The sequence below is a fragment of the Zootoca vivipara genome, chromosome 6, assembly GCF_965207765.1.
Source record: "Zootoca vivipara chromosome 6, rZooViv2.hap1.1, whole genome shotgun sequence".
In the NCBI taxonomy this organism is placed as follows: Eukaryota; Metazoa; Chordata; class Lepidosauria; order Squamata; family Lacertidae; genus Zootoca; species Zootoca vivipara.
Window position 1 is genome coordinate 52,804,734 of NC_142589.1, and position 16,557 is coordinate 52,821,290.

The following is a 16,557-nucleotide window of genomic DNA, read 5'->3' on the forward strand; positions in this document are numbered from 1 at the left end:
CTCTCACAACCTGATTCTTTCGGGATGTTGATGAGGATACTTAAGTGGCTAAAGAGACTTTTCTGACGAGTTCAGCAATAGAATCTTCAGTTAGATTTTAACCCTCATTTGATACAGGACTCCAAGAACTCAAAGGGACTCAGGGCAACATCCAGACTGACCCCCCAAACCCACAACTATATATAGAATAAAATGCAGCTGCAAGAGCCCAGAACACAGAGCCCTTTCATTTTGTGGCCTGCCTTAGCTAGAGCCTCCACATACAGCCTCTTGGCTGAGAGTCTTAGACCTTAATTGAACAAAGCCAGGCATCTGTGTCTTTTCCTTGCTGATTTGATTTACATTTGGCTCCTAGCAAAGCCCGTCCCAAGTGCCTTCTCCCTTCTTAACAACCTAGAGTGGAGCAAAATACCAGTCCTAGAAGAATGAACTAGTCTCTTCTCAGATCTGGGGAGCAGCGTCTCACCTAATCTGAAACTCTGGGGTCCCACAGGGTCAGAAAGAGCACAGCTACTCATCCCTGAAGACCACCTTCCCAGCCGTGACGGTGGACAACCTGAAGCCCAGCACACTCTATGTCTTCCAAGTCCAGAAGTCGTCTTCCGCTTTCCAGGACCACAGGAACTGCAGCCACAGCATTGAGGTGGAAACGCTGGGGGAGAGTGAGTGTGCAAGTGTCTCTGGAGAGGCTGCAACAAAACCACTTGGGAGGCTTGCACCCTCTGTGACTCCAACTGGCTTACTCTTTGCAGCCCTTACCTGGCCTAGCAGCCCCTCAGTCCCCCAGTGAACAGGGAGGGGGGCCCAAGATGGCCAGGTTTCAGCTTAATAACTCTGCCTAGCTGGAAATGAAAGCACTGGGGTGATACACCCAGTAGGAATTCTACAGGCTGTGTTTAATGGGGCTTTAAATTGCATCCATTTGCCACACAAGATGCATTTGGAACAAATTGAATTGAATAAAACATTTCTCATAGAACGTAGCCGTTTGCAAAAGCCAGAAAGCCAAGTATTGAAGGAAAACCACTTTGTAAGCCATACATTTTAATGCCTCTCTTCTAAAGAAGAATATTTCCTTAATGCTGCCTAACAGACCATGAGGCAGGGGGTGGGAGGATGAAAACAAGCTCCTGGCTGCTCGCCCACAATGCTTTTGCACTGCCCTTTGACCCATTCATGAAATCACTTACTTTTGAAATTAAATGAAAATAGCAGAGAAAGCAATAAGTAACTAGTTTATGCCAAAGAGAGTTTCCAGAGGTAGAGGGAAATAAGTCTGCAGGTAGGAGCATTAAATCTAAAAGTCCTAAAAGGCTCTGACTTGGATTTCCTGATGCACCCAGTGACTTTTGCCCGCTGTGAGTTTGCCCAGAAGTCAGTTCTTGGTGGCAACTGGATTCCTTTTCCACTCCTTTAAATGCCATAAAAGCCCCTTGCTGAGAAACTTCTGTTTCTTGGACCACCAACTACAGCGAAGTGGTCTTGGTTTCCAGGGGCAACATGCCTGATCTTTATTTATAAAAAAATTATTTGTGCCATAAAAAGATATATCAAAGCTGTTCACAGCAATAAAATCATACAATAAAAACTATAAAAAGTTATAAGCAGACATCAACTAACCATTATGAAAGGATGTACTGTATTCTTAACTGCCTGCATAGGCTTGGCAGAATAGGAAAGTTCTCAGCAGGAGAGACATACAAAGATGTCTCCTCTCCCAAAGGTAAGGCAGAAGAAGGAAATGAGGAAAGAAAGTATGAGAGTATCAGTCTAGCGCCCAAGGGAAGGTCAGCACAGGTTAAAGGGCAGTCTAGGAAGTCTGGAGGTTCCTCTTACTCTCTGATTTCTCCCATGTATTCCAACACCTCCAACAGTCACAGCTTGCAACAAGGAGTGGGAGCCGAAAGCTCAGCACCGTTTCTGCATCTCCATCCTCTTGGAGGACCAGGCCAGTTACGGCTTTTGTTGCAGGACTAGCAGTAACATTGGGAGATTAAAAAAATTATGTTAAGGCTGCAGCATGCAGAGAGGGGTGTTTTATCACCTCTATCCCCCGCTGTGATCCTGACAAAAATGGCCTCTTTGGCAATTGGAACTTTTCACCATAAAGCTAACTAGGGCACGAGGTATTTCCATCAGGATTACAAGTGGAGAGGGACAGAAAAGCAGAACTGTGGCCCTAGGCCTAGAATTGTACAGTCGTGCCTTGGTTCCTGAACGCCTTGTGACTCAAACGTTTTGACTCCCGAACGCTGCAACCTGGAAGTGAGTGTTCCGGTTTGTGGACATTTTTTGGAACCTGAACGTCCAACACAGCTCCCGCGGCTTCCGATTGAGTGCAGGAAGCTCCCGCAGCCAATCGGAAGCCGCACCTTTGTTTTCGAACGTTTTTGGAAGTCGAACGGACTTCTGGAATGGATTAAGTTCGAGAACCAAGGTATGACTGTATTGTTAAAGTCTCCCAGCTTTGCTGCTCGCCAGCCAACCACACAATTAAAGCAAATGCCCTGGTGAGGTCGTCTTTGGCCCTTGAACAGGCAGTTGCTCAAGGTGAGCCAGGCCCTGCTGCTCTTTGCTTTTGTGGGTCTAACTCCCATTTCCTTCCATTTCTCCACCCCAACTTCTTCCTGCAGCCACTGCTGTCGCTTTCCATGAGCAGAGCCCCATAGTCCTTGTGGTCATTGTGGCGATTGCTGGGCTGATTGTGTTGGTCTCTGTGATCCTGGGCATCCTGACCTGGAGGAGGTGAGCACATGACCACCCCATGTTGCCTATGCCCTCCTACTCCTCTGCTAAGAGGTTTCTGAATAGGGCAGCTGGAGCATGATAATACTGGCTTAAAAACAGAGAAGCGCATACCCTCCAACATTTCTCTGATGAAAATAGGGACGTCCCATTTCATAATGATAATTTTAGTATTTATACACTACACATCTTACTGGGTTGCCCCAGCACTCTGGGGCAGCTTCCAACATATATAAAAACATAATAAAACATTAAACATTAAAAAAATTCCCTGTACAGGATTGCCTTCAGATGGCTTGGGGAAAGTGGGACATTCCAGGATCAAATCAGAAACCGGGGATGGCTTCTCTAAATCAGGGATGTCCCTGGAAAATAGGGACACTTGGAGGGTCTGGAAGCAGGACTTCTAGCAAGGTCTGCCTGTGCTGAATTTCCACCAGTACCTCTTTTCCTTTGTGACCTCTGCCCTTTTGATTCTTAACTCCAGGTTTCTTTCCTGCTCCCTGGGGACTGTAATGCAGAAGCCCTTGTACTCTGTGGGGCAGGAAGTTGCACCCAATAAGCCCCCCCCCCCTTGCTGGAGGGCCCCTTCCAATTGGAGTTGGTGGTCCTGGTGGTGGGAGCCTTGCCTAGCATGCCAGGGGGGCCCTGTTCCTGGTGTGAAGCCCTCATATAGAGCCACCCTCTGTGTGTGTATCCTGCCTATATTTTGAGCAAGCAAACAAGTGAGTCTTTTTGGGACTCAACACCTTTCTTCACAGCTTATATTGGGGCTTTGCTTGAAGCCACTTCTGGGGCAGGTCCTGGCTGAGAAGGTATAATGTGGTTTTTGCTTCTCCCCCTTGCAGGCAGTGTGACTACAGCAAGGCCTACCGGGATGGAGAGGAGGAGCTGTACTTCCACTGTGAGTGAAAGCAGAGGGAGGAGATCCTCAGTAGTGCTGCATGTTTTAAAGGAGCCACCTTTCTCTCCAGAGGGAGCCCTTCCACCAAAGTCCAGTGGTGCCTTTGGGACAGCTGGCTCCAACCACCCCCCTTTCCCCGTGCAGAACCCTGGATCACTATGCTGTGAATCCGTCCCTCTCTCCCTCTGGATTCTGGAGCATGCATGGCTTACCATGCAGTGAAAAAAATAATCCCACATACTGGATTTCAGGGGAAATTCTGACTGATCAATGTAGGGATCCATCTGCTTATAAGGCCCCCTTTTAGGCAAATGGGCACTTTGTGTGTCCTTTGCCAGAAGGACTCACCCCCACCTCTTTTGCACAATCCTTTTGCACAATCATCTGCAGAGATGATGATGATGATGATCATCATCATCATCGTTGTCATCAATATCCCATCTTTTCTCCAAGGAGCTCAAGGTAGAGTACACTCCCCACAACAATCCTGTAAGACAGGTTAGGCCAAGTGGCAGTGACTGACCCATGTTCACCTAGTGAGCTTCATGGCTGAGTGGGGATTTGAACCCTGCACTCAGCAGCTTCCTGAAGGGGTGGTCAAGCAAAGCAGGGAGAAAGGGCAGGACGTTTCTTGCTACTAGTGATGTAGGGGTGGCAAGAGGCTCTCCTGGAGTCCAGCTTCGGAGATGAACTACAGTGGTGCCGTTTTAGACTCCAAACATGACAGCCATCCTGGTCTTCCCTCCTCTCCTCTCCAGACTGACTCTGAAGTGTGCATTTGCAGGGCCCCCTCTTCATTCTGCCCAGGCAGACGCCCTAAGGAACTGCTCCTGCAAGGAACCCTCCAGGGCCTTATTTTCATGTACTCTGATGGCTGCAGCTCCCTAAGAGGGCACATCCTGCTCTGGGTTAGGCTTCAGCAACTGCTCTGAGCTCCACAAACTGTGGCACTAGAGTGGTAGAAGGAAGGCATCAGAAATGCACACTGGGTTCAATACTAAAGCTCAGGGCAGATAAAATAAGGCACTTCTTCATGCAGCATATAGCTAAGCTAGATAACTCCCACAGGAGGCAGTAATGGCCACCGACTTGGATGCCTTTAACAGAAGATTGGACAAATTCATGGAGGAGAGGGCTATTGATGGCTACTAATCATGGTGGCTATGCTTTGCCTCCATGGCTGAAGGCAGTAAATGCTTCTGAATGCCAATTTCTGGAAACCACCGGAAAAGAAAGGACTCTTGTGTGCAGGTCCTGCTTGCATGTTTCCCATAGGGGCATCTGGTTGGCCAGGATGCTGGACTAGAGGAGCCATGGGCATGATCCAGTACACTCTTCTTATGGTCTGATGATGTTAAGCTACAGCTTGGTCCTGCAGAGGACTCCAAGGCAGATGGAACAGAGGCCATCAACAACTGAGTAGCAAAAACATCTGATTTATTGGCTGTATAGAAAAGCAGGAGAACAAACAGTAGGGCTCATGAATTTCAGACCCCCTCTGAGGGTCCAGGCCAAAGGCAATCAAAGCCAGTGGGTGTGTACCTTTTCTCACCAGTTCCAAACCTTCCTTCAAAGTATGTCCAATGCAAGTTAAATACTTAAGTTTGCCAAGGCATCAAATATAAACTGATTTCCTTCAGGAACTTACAAGTTTTAATACAGTCACTTACAGGACACTTTCGGTAAGTGGTTAAACTACAACATTGCTCACACACATTACCTGGTCTGTGCAGAGATGTCTGTGTTCCAGCCAGGAAGGAACTGTTGCTATGTATTAACTCCCTAGAAAGATGTTAAATGAGGCTGGTTTCCCCTTTTCCCTCCGGTAAGGAGAGAGATCCTGGCTTCTTGTCTAAACTGCCACATTAGAGGGTTTCTATCTACAGGTCCAGCCTCAAAAGTAGCTTTATTCTGGATGAGTGACAAAAAGGGCTGGACATGGAAGGCAGGTTTCCAAGACGGAGAAGACACAGGGAGGGGGCGGATGGCAGGAGCAGGGGAAAATATTTGTTTCTTGGCTGGATTCTGCCAGGTTGGGGAAATTTGCAGCACCTCAATGTTGGCAAAAGGCCTTAACGCCATCTCTGCTGCCCCAATGTAGTCAAGATACCAACCCGGAGGATGTATGTTGACCCCAAGACCTGTGAAGACCCCCTACAGGCTGTCTCTCTCTTTGCCAAGGAACTTGATAGCTCCAGCATCAAAATAGAAAAGCTGCTTGGGACAGGTGAGTGTTGTGGATCCAGGCCCTTTGCTTTTCAGTGGGCCTGTGGGGCAAGCTGCCCGACAATCCCTTCCTTCCATGCTTCATTGTGTTGGGGAGGCAGATGTGCACCTATGTGGCAGCCCCTTGACCTGGAGAGGGCATAGCCCTATTGCTGTCTTCTCCATATGTTGCATGCCCCCCTCCTCTTCTTAAAGAACCTAGGAAGCTACCTTGTGCGGAGTTAGGTCATCAGTCCTTCTAGCTCAGTACTGTCTACAATGATAATTATGAGCACTGAGAAAAGGAAGCTGTGATTGCTTAAGACCCAGCATGGGTTTCTCAAAAAAAAAACCCCAGGCCAGACAAATCTCATTTCTTTTTCCCCCTTTTTTGATGGAGTTACAAGCTTGGTGGATCAGGGGAATGCTGTGGACATAGTGTATCTTGATTTCAGTAAGGCTTTTGACAATTTCCCTCACAATATTCTTGCGAGGAAGCTAGTAAAATGTGGGTTGAATAAGGTAACTGTTCGGGTAACTGAAGAAGTGTGCATGCACACGAAAGCTCATACCAAAATAAAAACTTAGTTGGTCTTTAAGGTGCTACTGAAGGAATTTTTTTTATTTTACTTCGATCCAGACCAACACGGCTACCTACCTGTTCGAGCAGGGGAAGCCTCCAGGGAACCTGAGGATAAACTGTAGGAACTGATTGCATCTGGTTAGGTATTAAAACAGTGATTCCCAGTGGGATTACCTGGGGTGTGTGTGCAGAACTAGGAGACAAGGGGGCCGCAGGGGAGCGCTGGTGTGTGAATTTGACTTTGAAAAGCTAGTATCACTGAATCAAGTTAAATCAGACTTTGATAAGCTGGTATCACTAGATGAAGTTAATCAGGTTTGTTGAATTAATTAAACAGTGTTAATTAGATTTTGAGTAAATGTGCAATTGTTAGTGTTTTCAATCTTATTGTGTTATTTATCATTTTCCTTGGTGGGTCATGCAAACTGCTACTCCGAATAACTCTTTTTTACAGGGAAGGGGGCACTGGGAATGAATTTATGGAACCAAGGGGGCAGTGTCCCCCAAAAGTTCAGGAACCACTGCGTTAGAGCAGTCATGGGTCCTGAATCATAAAAGGTGATAGATAATCCAAAACAGCACAGTAGCACAAACTAGATGAAATTTAAGAGAAACAACAACAACGACATTGGGTCTTCTCCCAGAGCTGCAGCAGCACACCCCACCCCACCCCTTTTCTCCCTTTCTGAACTGGCACACACCAGCTTTTGCCTTTCTCTGCCATTCCTCGCTGCTAGAACTTTTCCAATAAAAAAACCCTCTGTAGCAAGCCATAAGGGACTGAGGGGCCCTTGTATTTCAGCACTGGCTCCCTTTCCGCTTTCAGAGTCCGTGTGTGGGTGTGTGTGTGTGTGTGTGTGTGTGTTGCTGCTGCTGCATGTGGATTTCTTGCTTACTCGGAGAGGGAGTTTGGTTCTAACTCCGGATCCTCCTCCTGGGCAGGAGAATTTGGAGACATCTGCCAGGGGTGTCTGAAGCTCCCCAGCAAACGGGAGCTGCCTGTGGCCATCCGGACCCTGCAAGCCAGCTGCTCCGAAAAGCAGGTCCACACCTTCCTCACTGAGGCCAGCACCATGGGCCAGTTTGACCACTCCAACATTATCCGCCTGGAGGGAGTTGTTACCAGAGGTAAGAAACACTTATGGATTCTGCCCATTTGCATGCCGGAAGATAGTGCTTCCTTCAGAACGCCAGGCAGTCATTCCTTGCATAGCCCCTTGAGGCACCTGCGTTGCACACCTTCAAGGGAGGTCCAAGACTGTGTACAGTGGTACCTCTACTTACGAATAACTCTACTTACGAATGTTTCTACTTACGAACGGAGCTCCGTCCGCCATCTTGGATGCGGTTTAGATAGGATTTTTTTCTACTTACGAATTTTTAGATAGGGTTGCTTCTACTTACGAATTTTTTCTCCCAATGCATTCCTATGGGATTCGACTTACAATTTTTTTCGACTTACGAATGTGTGTTTGGAATGCATTAAATTCGTAAGTAGAGGTACCACTGTATCAGGCACTGACCTTTACTGCCTTGCCAAGTGTATGTTGAGAAGATGCCCAAGTTAGATTTCAACCCAGTGTGTGTGTGTGTATATATGTATATATATAGGGAGTTGGTTCTCTTCCGCATTTGTATTCTGGAACCTCAGGCTGCTCTACCTGGGGTTTGGGATTCTTTCCAGACAGTGCTCCTAACTGTTCCTGCTGGAGGGCATTGGGAATCTCCTTGCTGTGGTGTTGCCTCTTCCTTGCTAAAATGGAGGCGTGGTATGTTTGTGTAAAAAAAAAGTCTGCCTTTTGTGTGGATAGAACGTATCCTACTGCCATGGGCATAGGCAGGTTTTTTTGGGGGGGCAGGCCTTTTGTTTTGTGGGGAAGAACCTGTTAGCTATGTATTTCTATTGATTTTTATTGATTAAGGGGAGCAGCTGCCCCTCCCTGCCGCCCCTTGACTACGCCCATGTGCAAGGATAAGGGTCACATTCATTGCCGTGCCCATTACTAGTATGCAGCCCCAAGACCTAGGAGGGAATGCAGCCCTACAAGTGAGAGAACCTGCTGTCTTTTTTTCTTCTGTGCCCCTGTCCCCCGTCCCACCCATGGGGAGCGAAGAACACATTTCTCTCTCTTCCATATTACTAGAACTCATGGACATTCAATGAAACTGAAGGACTATCAAGGCCTACTCGATGGACCATTGGTCTGATCCAGCAGGCTCTACTTATGTGCTTAGAAAATACACCTTTGCATTGAGGCAGCGGCTGCTGGTCGTCCTGCGCATGGCACTCCTAGGAACGTTCGGTGTTTAAGGGCATGCTGGTTTCACACTGTGAGGCAGTTCAGGTGGTTCTGTGAACAGCTTAAACCAGGGAAAAGTGTGATCTGGCAGGCAAATGCCCCAATGCCCTTCCTCTCCTTAACAGTCATTAAGGGACTAGAATAATTACGCGCTTACTTGTGGCCAGCAAAAATGAAAGCAGCTGCTGCCTGGCTTGGGTTTTTTTTGTGTGTGTGTGTGTGTGTAGCTGCAGTTCTGCCTAATTGCCTGGGTGATTTAAAAGCCATCTCAGGAAAGTGACTGTCCTGTGTGAAGGCAGGGAAAGAATACTGATGGTTTTCTTAATTGCTTTCAGTGGAGTTTGTGGTGGTTAATGTGGTTTAGAAAGACGATTATCCAGAAATGATGGGACTACACACTCTGGAGGCCAAAGGTTCATTTATGTGTCAATTCCAGCCCACAACACTAAGATGCTTAGGGATTCTGTAGCTAATTTAATAAGCTGGGAAGCCAATCTCACTGCAAAGGGTTCATTGAACAGCTGGTCTTCATTCATCAGGCTAGTCCAGAGAGGAGAGTTTTAGGGCAACAGCATAAGCAGGTGGGCAATTGCTCCTTGCATGGCATCGCTCCATGGAACTGCCTTACTGGGACCAAGCAATTGCTTCTACCCACAAGGGCGCTTCAAAGGTAATCTGCTCCAGTTTGTTACTAGTGCAGGAAGTACAGCACTACAACACTGCCTCTGTGTGAACATGCATGTGATGTTGCTACCAGCGCATGATTAAAATCTTCCTGACCTACCTAATGTCATAGAAAGAGCCCTCTGTCTCATCCAGCTGGTTTGCAGGCAGGCAGGCAGGCAGGCAGGCAGGCAGGCAGGCAGGCAGGCAGGCAGGCAGGCAGGCAGGCAGACAGACAGACAGACAGACAGACAGACAGACAGACACAGAGACTGGATTCTTGTTTCTCTGTGTAGGGAACCCAATGATGACTGTGATGGAGTACATGGAGAATGGGGTCCTGGACTCCTTCCTGCGGGTGAGTGAGACCTTTCCCTGATAGTGGGATGAGCTATATGCCAGCCACCTGCCTGGCAGAGTCCTCTGCTGATGCGCCCCCCAGCTAGCCTCACGGATCTTTCTCCTCCCACCCATAGCGGCATGAGGGACAGCTCATGGCTTCCCAGCTGATTGGCATGCTACAGGGGATTGCCTCTGGGATGAAATACCTGACTGAGATGGGCTACGTCCACAAGAAACTGGCAGCGCATAACGTCCTGGTGAATGGGGAGCTGGTCTGCAAAATCTCTGGCTTCAGGGTAGGCCAGGAGGAGAAGATGGAGATGGTTTTCAGCACGCTGGTATGTATTTGGGAGGGGGCAGGAAGAATAATAGATCCTTGGAAGGGACACCAAGGATCATCTAGTCCAACCCCTTGCAATGCAGGAAGCACAGCTGAAGATTCCCTGACAGATAGCAATCCAACCTCTGTTAAAAAACCTCCAAGGAGGGAGAGTCTTGGAAGACCATCTTCTGAAGTAGTCTTTTCCTCTGCCAATGGTGGTGGATTCTCCTTCATTGGAGGTTTTCTACCTGTCAAGGAAGCTTCAGCTGTGATTCCTGCATTGCAGGAAGTTGGACTTTATGACCCTTGGGGTTCCTTCCAACTTTATGATTCTGTGAACATTTTAAGTATCAAAATACACACCAAGGCCTTTGAATGACACCTTCCAGTTCCCACCAGGATGACTATTTTTGAAGCATTTTGATGAAAGCAGAGGAGAAGGCAGGCAGCGGATATACAGGAAGCTGTATGTACAGAGGCATAAGGGGGAGCACTGCAAGGGGCATTGGAATCGCCCCTTGGTGCTTCCTGTGCTTTGAATGGGGAAGCCCTCCTGGCTTCCCTGTTCTTTCTCTTCCTGCTGCTGCTGTGATCTTCCTTGATGAAAGACATTAAATGGGTTGCGCTGGGCAAGTGACAAGCTGCCTCATGAAATATTAATTGTAAGCCACCTAGCAGGAGAACTTAACAATTGCCTGAATATTTCAGGACTTCCCTTCCTTTCTCTCTCTACACACACACACACACACACACACACACACACACACACACACACACACACACAACTTGCTTTGAACGTTAACTAGCTCATTTTAAATGAATTTGGGACAGAGTTTCCCCTGAGCAATCCAGCTGTGCTGCATGTGCAGTATAAAGGCCAGCTTTCCGGTAGCAGGTGGGGAAGAGAGAGAATGGAAATGGGGATCTGGCAGCAGGAAAGACCTGAACTTTGTTTCTCATTTTGTATTTTTATGCTGTGAACAGCCCTATGATCTTTGGTTGAAGGACAGTATACAGATTTAATACATAATAATGATAACTAGGCAGACGACGTGTGTGTGGTGTTTTCTGTAGAACAACAGAATTGTAGAGTTGGAAGGGATTCCAACGGTCATTTAGTCCATCCCCTGAAATGCAGGTATCACAGCTAAAGAATCCCTGACAGGTGGCCGTCCAAACTCTGCTTAAAAACCTCCAGAGAAGGAGATGGCCTGTTCCACTGTCAAACCGCTCTTGCCATCAGAAAGTTCTTCCTAATCACCTTTCTTCTCATTTGAATCTCTTGGTTCAGGCCCTCCCTTCTGGAGCCGCAGAAAACAAGCCTGCTCCATCTTCCTTGAGACCACTCTTTAGGTATTTGAAGATAGCTATCATAACACTTCTCAGCCTTCTCTTCTACAGGCTAAACATGCCCAACTCCCTGAACTGTTCCTCGTAGCGCTTGGTTTCCAGAAACTTGATCTTCTTGGTCACCTTCCTCTGCACATTCTCCAGCTTGTCCATATACTTCTTAAATTATGATGCCCAGAACTGGACACAGAACTCCAGGTGGGGTCTCACCAAAACAAAATAGAGGGGTACTAAAATGTCCCTTGATCTGGACACCAGAAATCTGTTGATGCAGCCTAGGATTGCATTAGCTTTTTTTGCTGCATCATCACACAGTTGACTCATGTTATGGTTGTGGCTTACTAAGACCCACATCCTTTTCACATGTACTGCTGGCAAGTCAGGTGTCTCCCAGCTTATATCTTTGCATCTGGTTATTCCTGCCTAAGTGAAGAACCTTACATTTGTCCCAATTGCAATTAATTTTGTTTCTATTGTTACTTATTTTCTGGTCTTCAATGCCTTTTCTTTATGCATGCCCAGGGTGGGAAAAGCTTGGTGCTGTGGTTGGCCCCCGAAGCATCCCAGTACCACCGTTTCAGTTCAGCCAGTGACATGTGGAGCTTTGGCATTGTCATGTGGGAGGTGATGTCCTATGGAGAGAGGCCTTACTGGGACATGTCGAACCAAGACGTAAGTGGCTCCTTAGTCTGCTGGACTGCTCCCAAGTCTGGTGGTGGTGTAGACGAGGAGCAGAAAATGGGCAGGCCAAGACTCCCTGAGCCTCTGCCTTTCCACCACTCTGTTGTGCTTGGTGGTGGGAGGGAATGTGGTGGGTGTGCTTGTGCTTTTGGTAAGCGAGAGCATCCTGCCATGCTCCTGCTGGGTGTGGCTTTCATCTCCAAAAATTGCTTCCAGGTGATAACAGCTATTGAAGACGGCTTCCGGCTTCCGGCTCCTGCAAACTGCCCACCGGCTCTGCACCAGCTGATGCTAGATTGCTGGCAGAAGGACTATACTGAGAGGCCAAAATTTTCCCAGGTCCACAGCACACTTGGCAACATGCTTCAGGCCCCGGAGCTCTCGAGAAACAGCACCTTCACCTATGCCAGGTGACTGCATTATCCCTGACCCACCCACATTGAAGCCCATGGAGAAAATAGAAGTGACAGAGGCTGTATTTATACACATCTGAGCTTAGGAGGAGGTGGAAGGTGCTGCGGGATGAGACCTTCCTTTCTCTGATGTCCCCACATAGCTTCTCTCTCTTTCTTTTCAGGACTGCCAGCTCCTCCCTCCCTCCCTCCGACTGCCCTTATTCTTCCTTCCCGTACTTCAGCTCCGTTGGGGAGTGGCTGGAAGCCATCGAGATGAGCAGGTATAAGGACAGCTTTGTGGCTGCTGGCTATTGCTATCTGGATTCAGTGGCCAGGATGACAGTACAGTAAGTGAACCTCCTCACCTCTAGAAGGCTGCTGCCAGCCAGCCACACATAGGCTCGGCTACACCCAACTATGGCCCCTTGTAAGAGGGAAGGGCCCAGAGAGCAGGACAGCAACCTGGCTCTGGGGGTGGCTTCAGGCCAGGCTTCCTCAAACTTGGCCCTCCAGATGTTTTGAGACTACAATTCCCATCCTCCCTGACCACTGGTCCTGCTAGCTAGGGATCATGGGAGTTGTAGGCCAAAAACATCTGGAGGGCCAAGTTTGAGGAAGCCTGCTTCAGGTTAACCTGAGAAAGCTGCTGCTGCTGCTGCTCCTTGGGCGGCTTTCTCTTTTGAGTGGCTGCAGCTGGGAGTCTGATGCACACTTCTTGGGCCTCCTGAGCAACTGACTTGACTTATGGTCTCTCAGAACTCTTCCCCAGGAGTGTTCTGCTGTGCTTTGCACCCAGTTCCCACTTGCTGGCTCTGGTACTGCTGAGGCACTCCTCACCATCCATCAGTCTCTATCTGACTGCCCCATTTCCCAGTCTAGCTGCTTGATGGGACAAGGTGAGCTGCTGTGCTCAGACTGACTCTGGTATGAGTGGGCGTCTCACTTTTTTTTCTTCCAGAGATGTTCTGAGCTTGGGGATCACCTCTGTGGCACACCAAAAGACCCTCCTAAGTGGGATCCAAGCGCTCCGGGCTCAAGTGATCCAGATGCATGGCCACGGAGTGCAGGTGTGAAAGCAGGGCAGCGGTGTGTGTCTGCAGAACCAACTTGGGCTGCCCGCTGGCCCTGTGAGACCACGTCTGAGACTTTACCCAAGAGCAGAGGATGTTGGCAGCTACGTCCCAGAGAGGCAGGAAGGTGGTGGGAACCAACTGCCCCCTTCCATGGGAGGCCCAGAGCGACCTCTCTGCAGCAGCTGAAGAGCTGGCCTCTTTCTTCCCCATCCACCCCAATGGCACCTTGGAGGGAAGACTGAGCAGGGGGGTCTTCTGGTGACCCTTAAGCCCCCTGAGAGTCTAAACTCAGAGCAATGCATCATCTGAGAAGCTGCCGATCAATGAAATTTCCTCAGTGGGCAATAGAGTGACTGTTTCTCCAGTGAGCCTCCTTTCCCAGCCTCCTTCCATCACTTCTTGGGCAGATGGGAAGACTGCACACTCCACCTCTACCTGGAAGATGCATGGGCAAGAGCAGGAAGATGCACAACTGGGAACAGGTTTACTGCAAGAGTATGGGCTACTTTGATGGTACTGTGTTGATGCCACCCTTGTCCAATATGGCGTCTCACCCATGCACGGCCAGAAAGAAAATCAGTTAAAGGGTGGAAGGATGAGGGCTCCTGCCCTGGGAGTCTTATCTCAGTGGGCACAGGACTCCTGCCTTCCATGCTGCTGAGCTCCAGCCCACTCAGCTCTTGAGTGCCAAATTATGGCAGCAGTCAATTGTGATGGCATCTCTTCCTGAAGTCATTAGCCACAGACAGCTCTCTCTCAAACTCCCATTGCTCCCGACTCCTCAAAGCAGAACAGCCTTTGCAGGATGCAGAGAAAGTATCACAAGCTTCAGCTGACTTAGCCAGTCTCTGCAGGACAAGCAGGAGTCCTTCCCTCGTTCCTGATCTCAGTCAACAGCAAAGCTGCAGGTTAGCATACCTACTTCTGCTCTTGGAGGCCTGGACCATAACAGCTCCTAGCACTTAATTGGCTTGGGAGCTTGCACTGGGTGATGGGGAGATCTCCCCAAACTCTGGACCAAATGAACAGAGCTGATGGGAGGTGGAAGCAGAGGCAGGCCTCTAGGCTATCCTGCTCAGCTAAGATCAGGGACCTTTCCTTGCTGGACATTGGGTTCTTTCCCAAGTCATGAGTTGGAGACAATGTATGTTGCAGGCAGCAGGATAGGAAGCATATGTGTGTGCTGTCCAGCAGGTGGTGGTTTGAGCCACGATGGAACCCCCTGGCTAGTCTTCAGAGGCCACACTGGGTGCCCATGCAGGTATCCTGATGCAATTTTGAAGGCCATGGCAGGGGTTCCTGGGAGAGCCAGGCTCCTTTTCCTCCTCCCATGCTGGTGGCTTTTCCCCTTTACTGCCCACTCCTCTTTGTCTCAATGTGGCATTTGCCAAATAGACTTTTGCTTTTAGATAGACTAACTTAAGTGGGCCTCTGCAATCCTCCTTTGTTTGGGTCCACAGCAGTTTACTGTATGCTTATCAGTGCACATGGTTGTTTTTTTCTACAACTCTATAATTACTGGAGACAGACAGATTTGAAAAGGAAAGGAGCCCATCAGTGTTCCCAGCTCTGGACCACAGACAGTGGGCATGCTGCTCTGAATGGCACCACCGTACCTCACGTGGGCTGCAGCTGACATTTCTTTGTGGTGGGGATTGTGGAGATCCATGTCCTTCCATGCCAGCGGTGCTTTGGAGAAGATGCCTCCTTCCCTCAGGATGCCCACCTCTTCAGCCCAATACGCACAAGCTATAGAGGCTTCAGACTCAAGGGAAGCTGCAGGTGAGAACTCCGAGCAATGCAGAAACTCACAGCTGTCCCTTGTTCTGGAAAAATACAGGAAGATCTGATGAATGTTGGGAAGGAGAAGACCTGTTCTTTTGGGCAAGCCAACCAAGTACATGCCCTAATCATTGGCTCCACTCTTGGCTACTGAAAATAGTAGTGCCTGCTAGGCTTGAAAGACAAGTGGGTGGTTCTCACCTGCCTTGTCAGCCAATTGGTCCAGATCCTCTGTGGAAAGACTACATTCCCTTTATGAGGCACCATCTCTCTAAGACTGTGCAACTTGAATCTTTTTGTTTGATCTAGAGAATAATACTGTATATTTTAAAGCAAGAAATTGAATCACTTTGATTCCTGTTCACCTCACCAGATGGGGACTTTGGGTGACCTTGGGCCAGTCACTGCCTCTCAGCTTAAGCTACCTCACAGGGTTGTTGTGAGGATAATATGAGGCAGAGAACACTGCACACCACCTTGAGCTCCTTGGAAGAAATGTGGGATATAAATGCAATAATAAAATAAAATAAAATACAGTATGCTTGAATGAGCTAAGACACATGCATGGCTGTTAATGCAGTGTTGCCCAAGAGCAAGGATCCTTCACCATTTTATGTGTTCCCTAGCAAGCACCTTGTCTCCATAGTTTATTTTTTTACCTGTAAAGGTGGGCTAGGAAGGATCTAACTACACAGAGCAACTCAAGTTGCAAGTTTCCTATGAAAATATCTATTGCCATGGAGAGAGGAGTAATTCCCACCTTCTAGTCAGCTTATGTGGGACCTCCTGAGATCACAAATGCACAACTTCCTCCAGTTCAAATCAAATCTTCACCCACTGATGGGTTACTGGGAATGCTGAGAAGGGTGATATGCAACAAGTCCTGTAAAAACCCTACTGTAGCCTAGACCCTTTTTTCTTTTATTAAACAGAGGCCTCTCCTTTGGGGCATATCTCAAAATTGCTTCCCCAGGACACCTCCCTTTGTGCAATAAGCCTCCCCCACCCTCCAAGTCTAATATGCCCTCACATGCTAGAATCCCCCTGAGTCTGCCCTTGCCCTCAAAACAGTTCTGTCTCTCCACCAGTCCCCCCCCCCCGGGGTTTCAACCCCTGCCCCCAGTTTCTCCAGTCTTTTCTCTCCCTAGAGTTCTTGAACTCCCAGCTGGTGTCCATCCTTGCACTCTCTTGAATCACCACCTCCTCTGGTGC

At 48.5% G+C, this 16,557-nt stretch overlaps 1 protein-coding gene across 2 annotated transcripts in view; it reads left to right on the forward strand.

The window, feature by feature from the left end:
• Positions 1-15,898, forward strand: part of EPHA10 (EPH receptor A10) — a 38,582-nt gene extending 22,684 nt beyond the window's left edge. For both annotated transcript variants that reach the window (XM_035119693.3, XM_088672164.1), the window contains 11 exons: positions 494-662; positions 2,634-2,745; positions 3,594-3,649; positions 5,751-5,876; positions 7,380-7,565; positions 9,697-9,758; positions 9,877-10,080; positions 11,937-12,086; positions 12,312-12,505; positions 12,673-12,837; positions 13,449-15,898. In XM_035119693.3, coding sequence (XP_034975584.3) covers positions 494-662; positions 2,634-2,745; positions 3,594-3,649; positions 5,751-5,876; positions 7,380-7,565; positions 9,697-9,758; positions 9,877-10,080; positions 11,937-12,086; positions 12,312-12,505; positions 12,673-12,837; positions 13,449-13,563 — 1,539 coding nt within the window. In that variant the 3' untranslated portion in view covers positions 13,564-15,898. The remainder of the gene's footprint in view (positions 1-493; positions 663-2,633; positions 2,746-3,593; positions 3,650-5,750; positions 5,877-7,379; positions 7,566-9,696; positions 9,759-9,876; positions 10,081-11,936; positions 12,087-12,311; positions 12,506-12,672; positions 12,838-13,448) is intronic.
• The last annotated feature ends 659 nt before the right edge of the window (positions 15,899-16,557 follow it).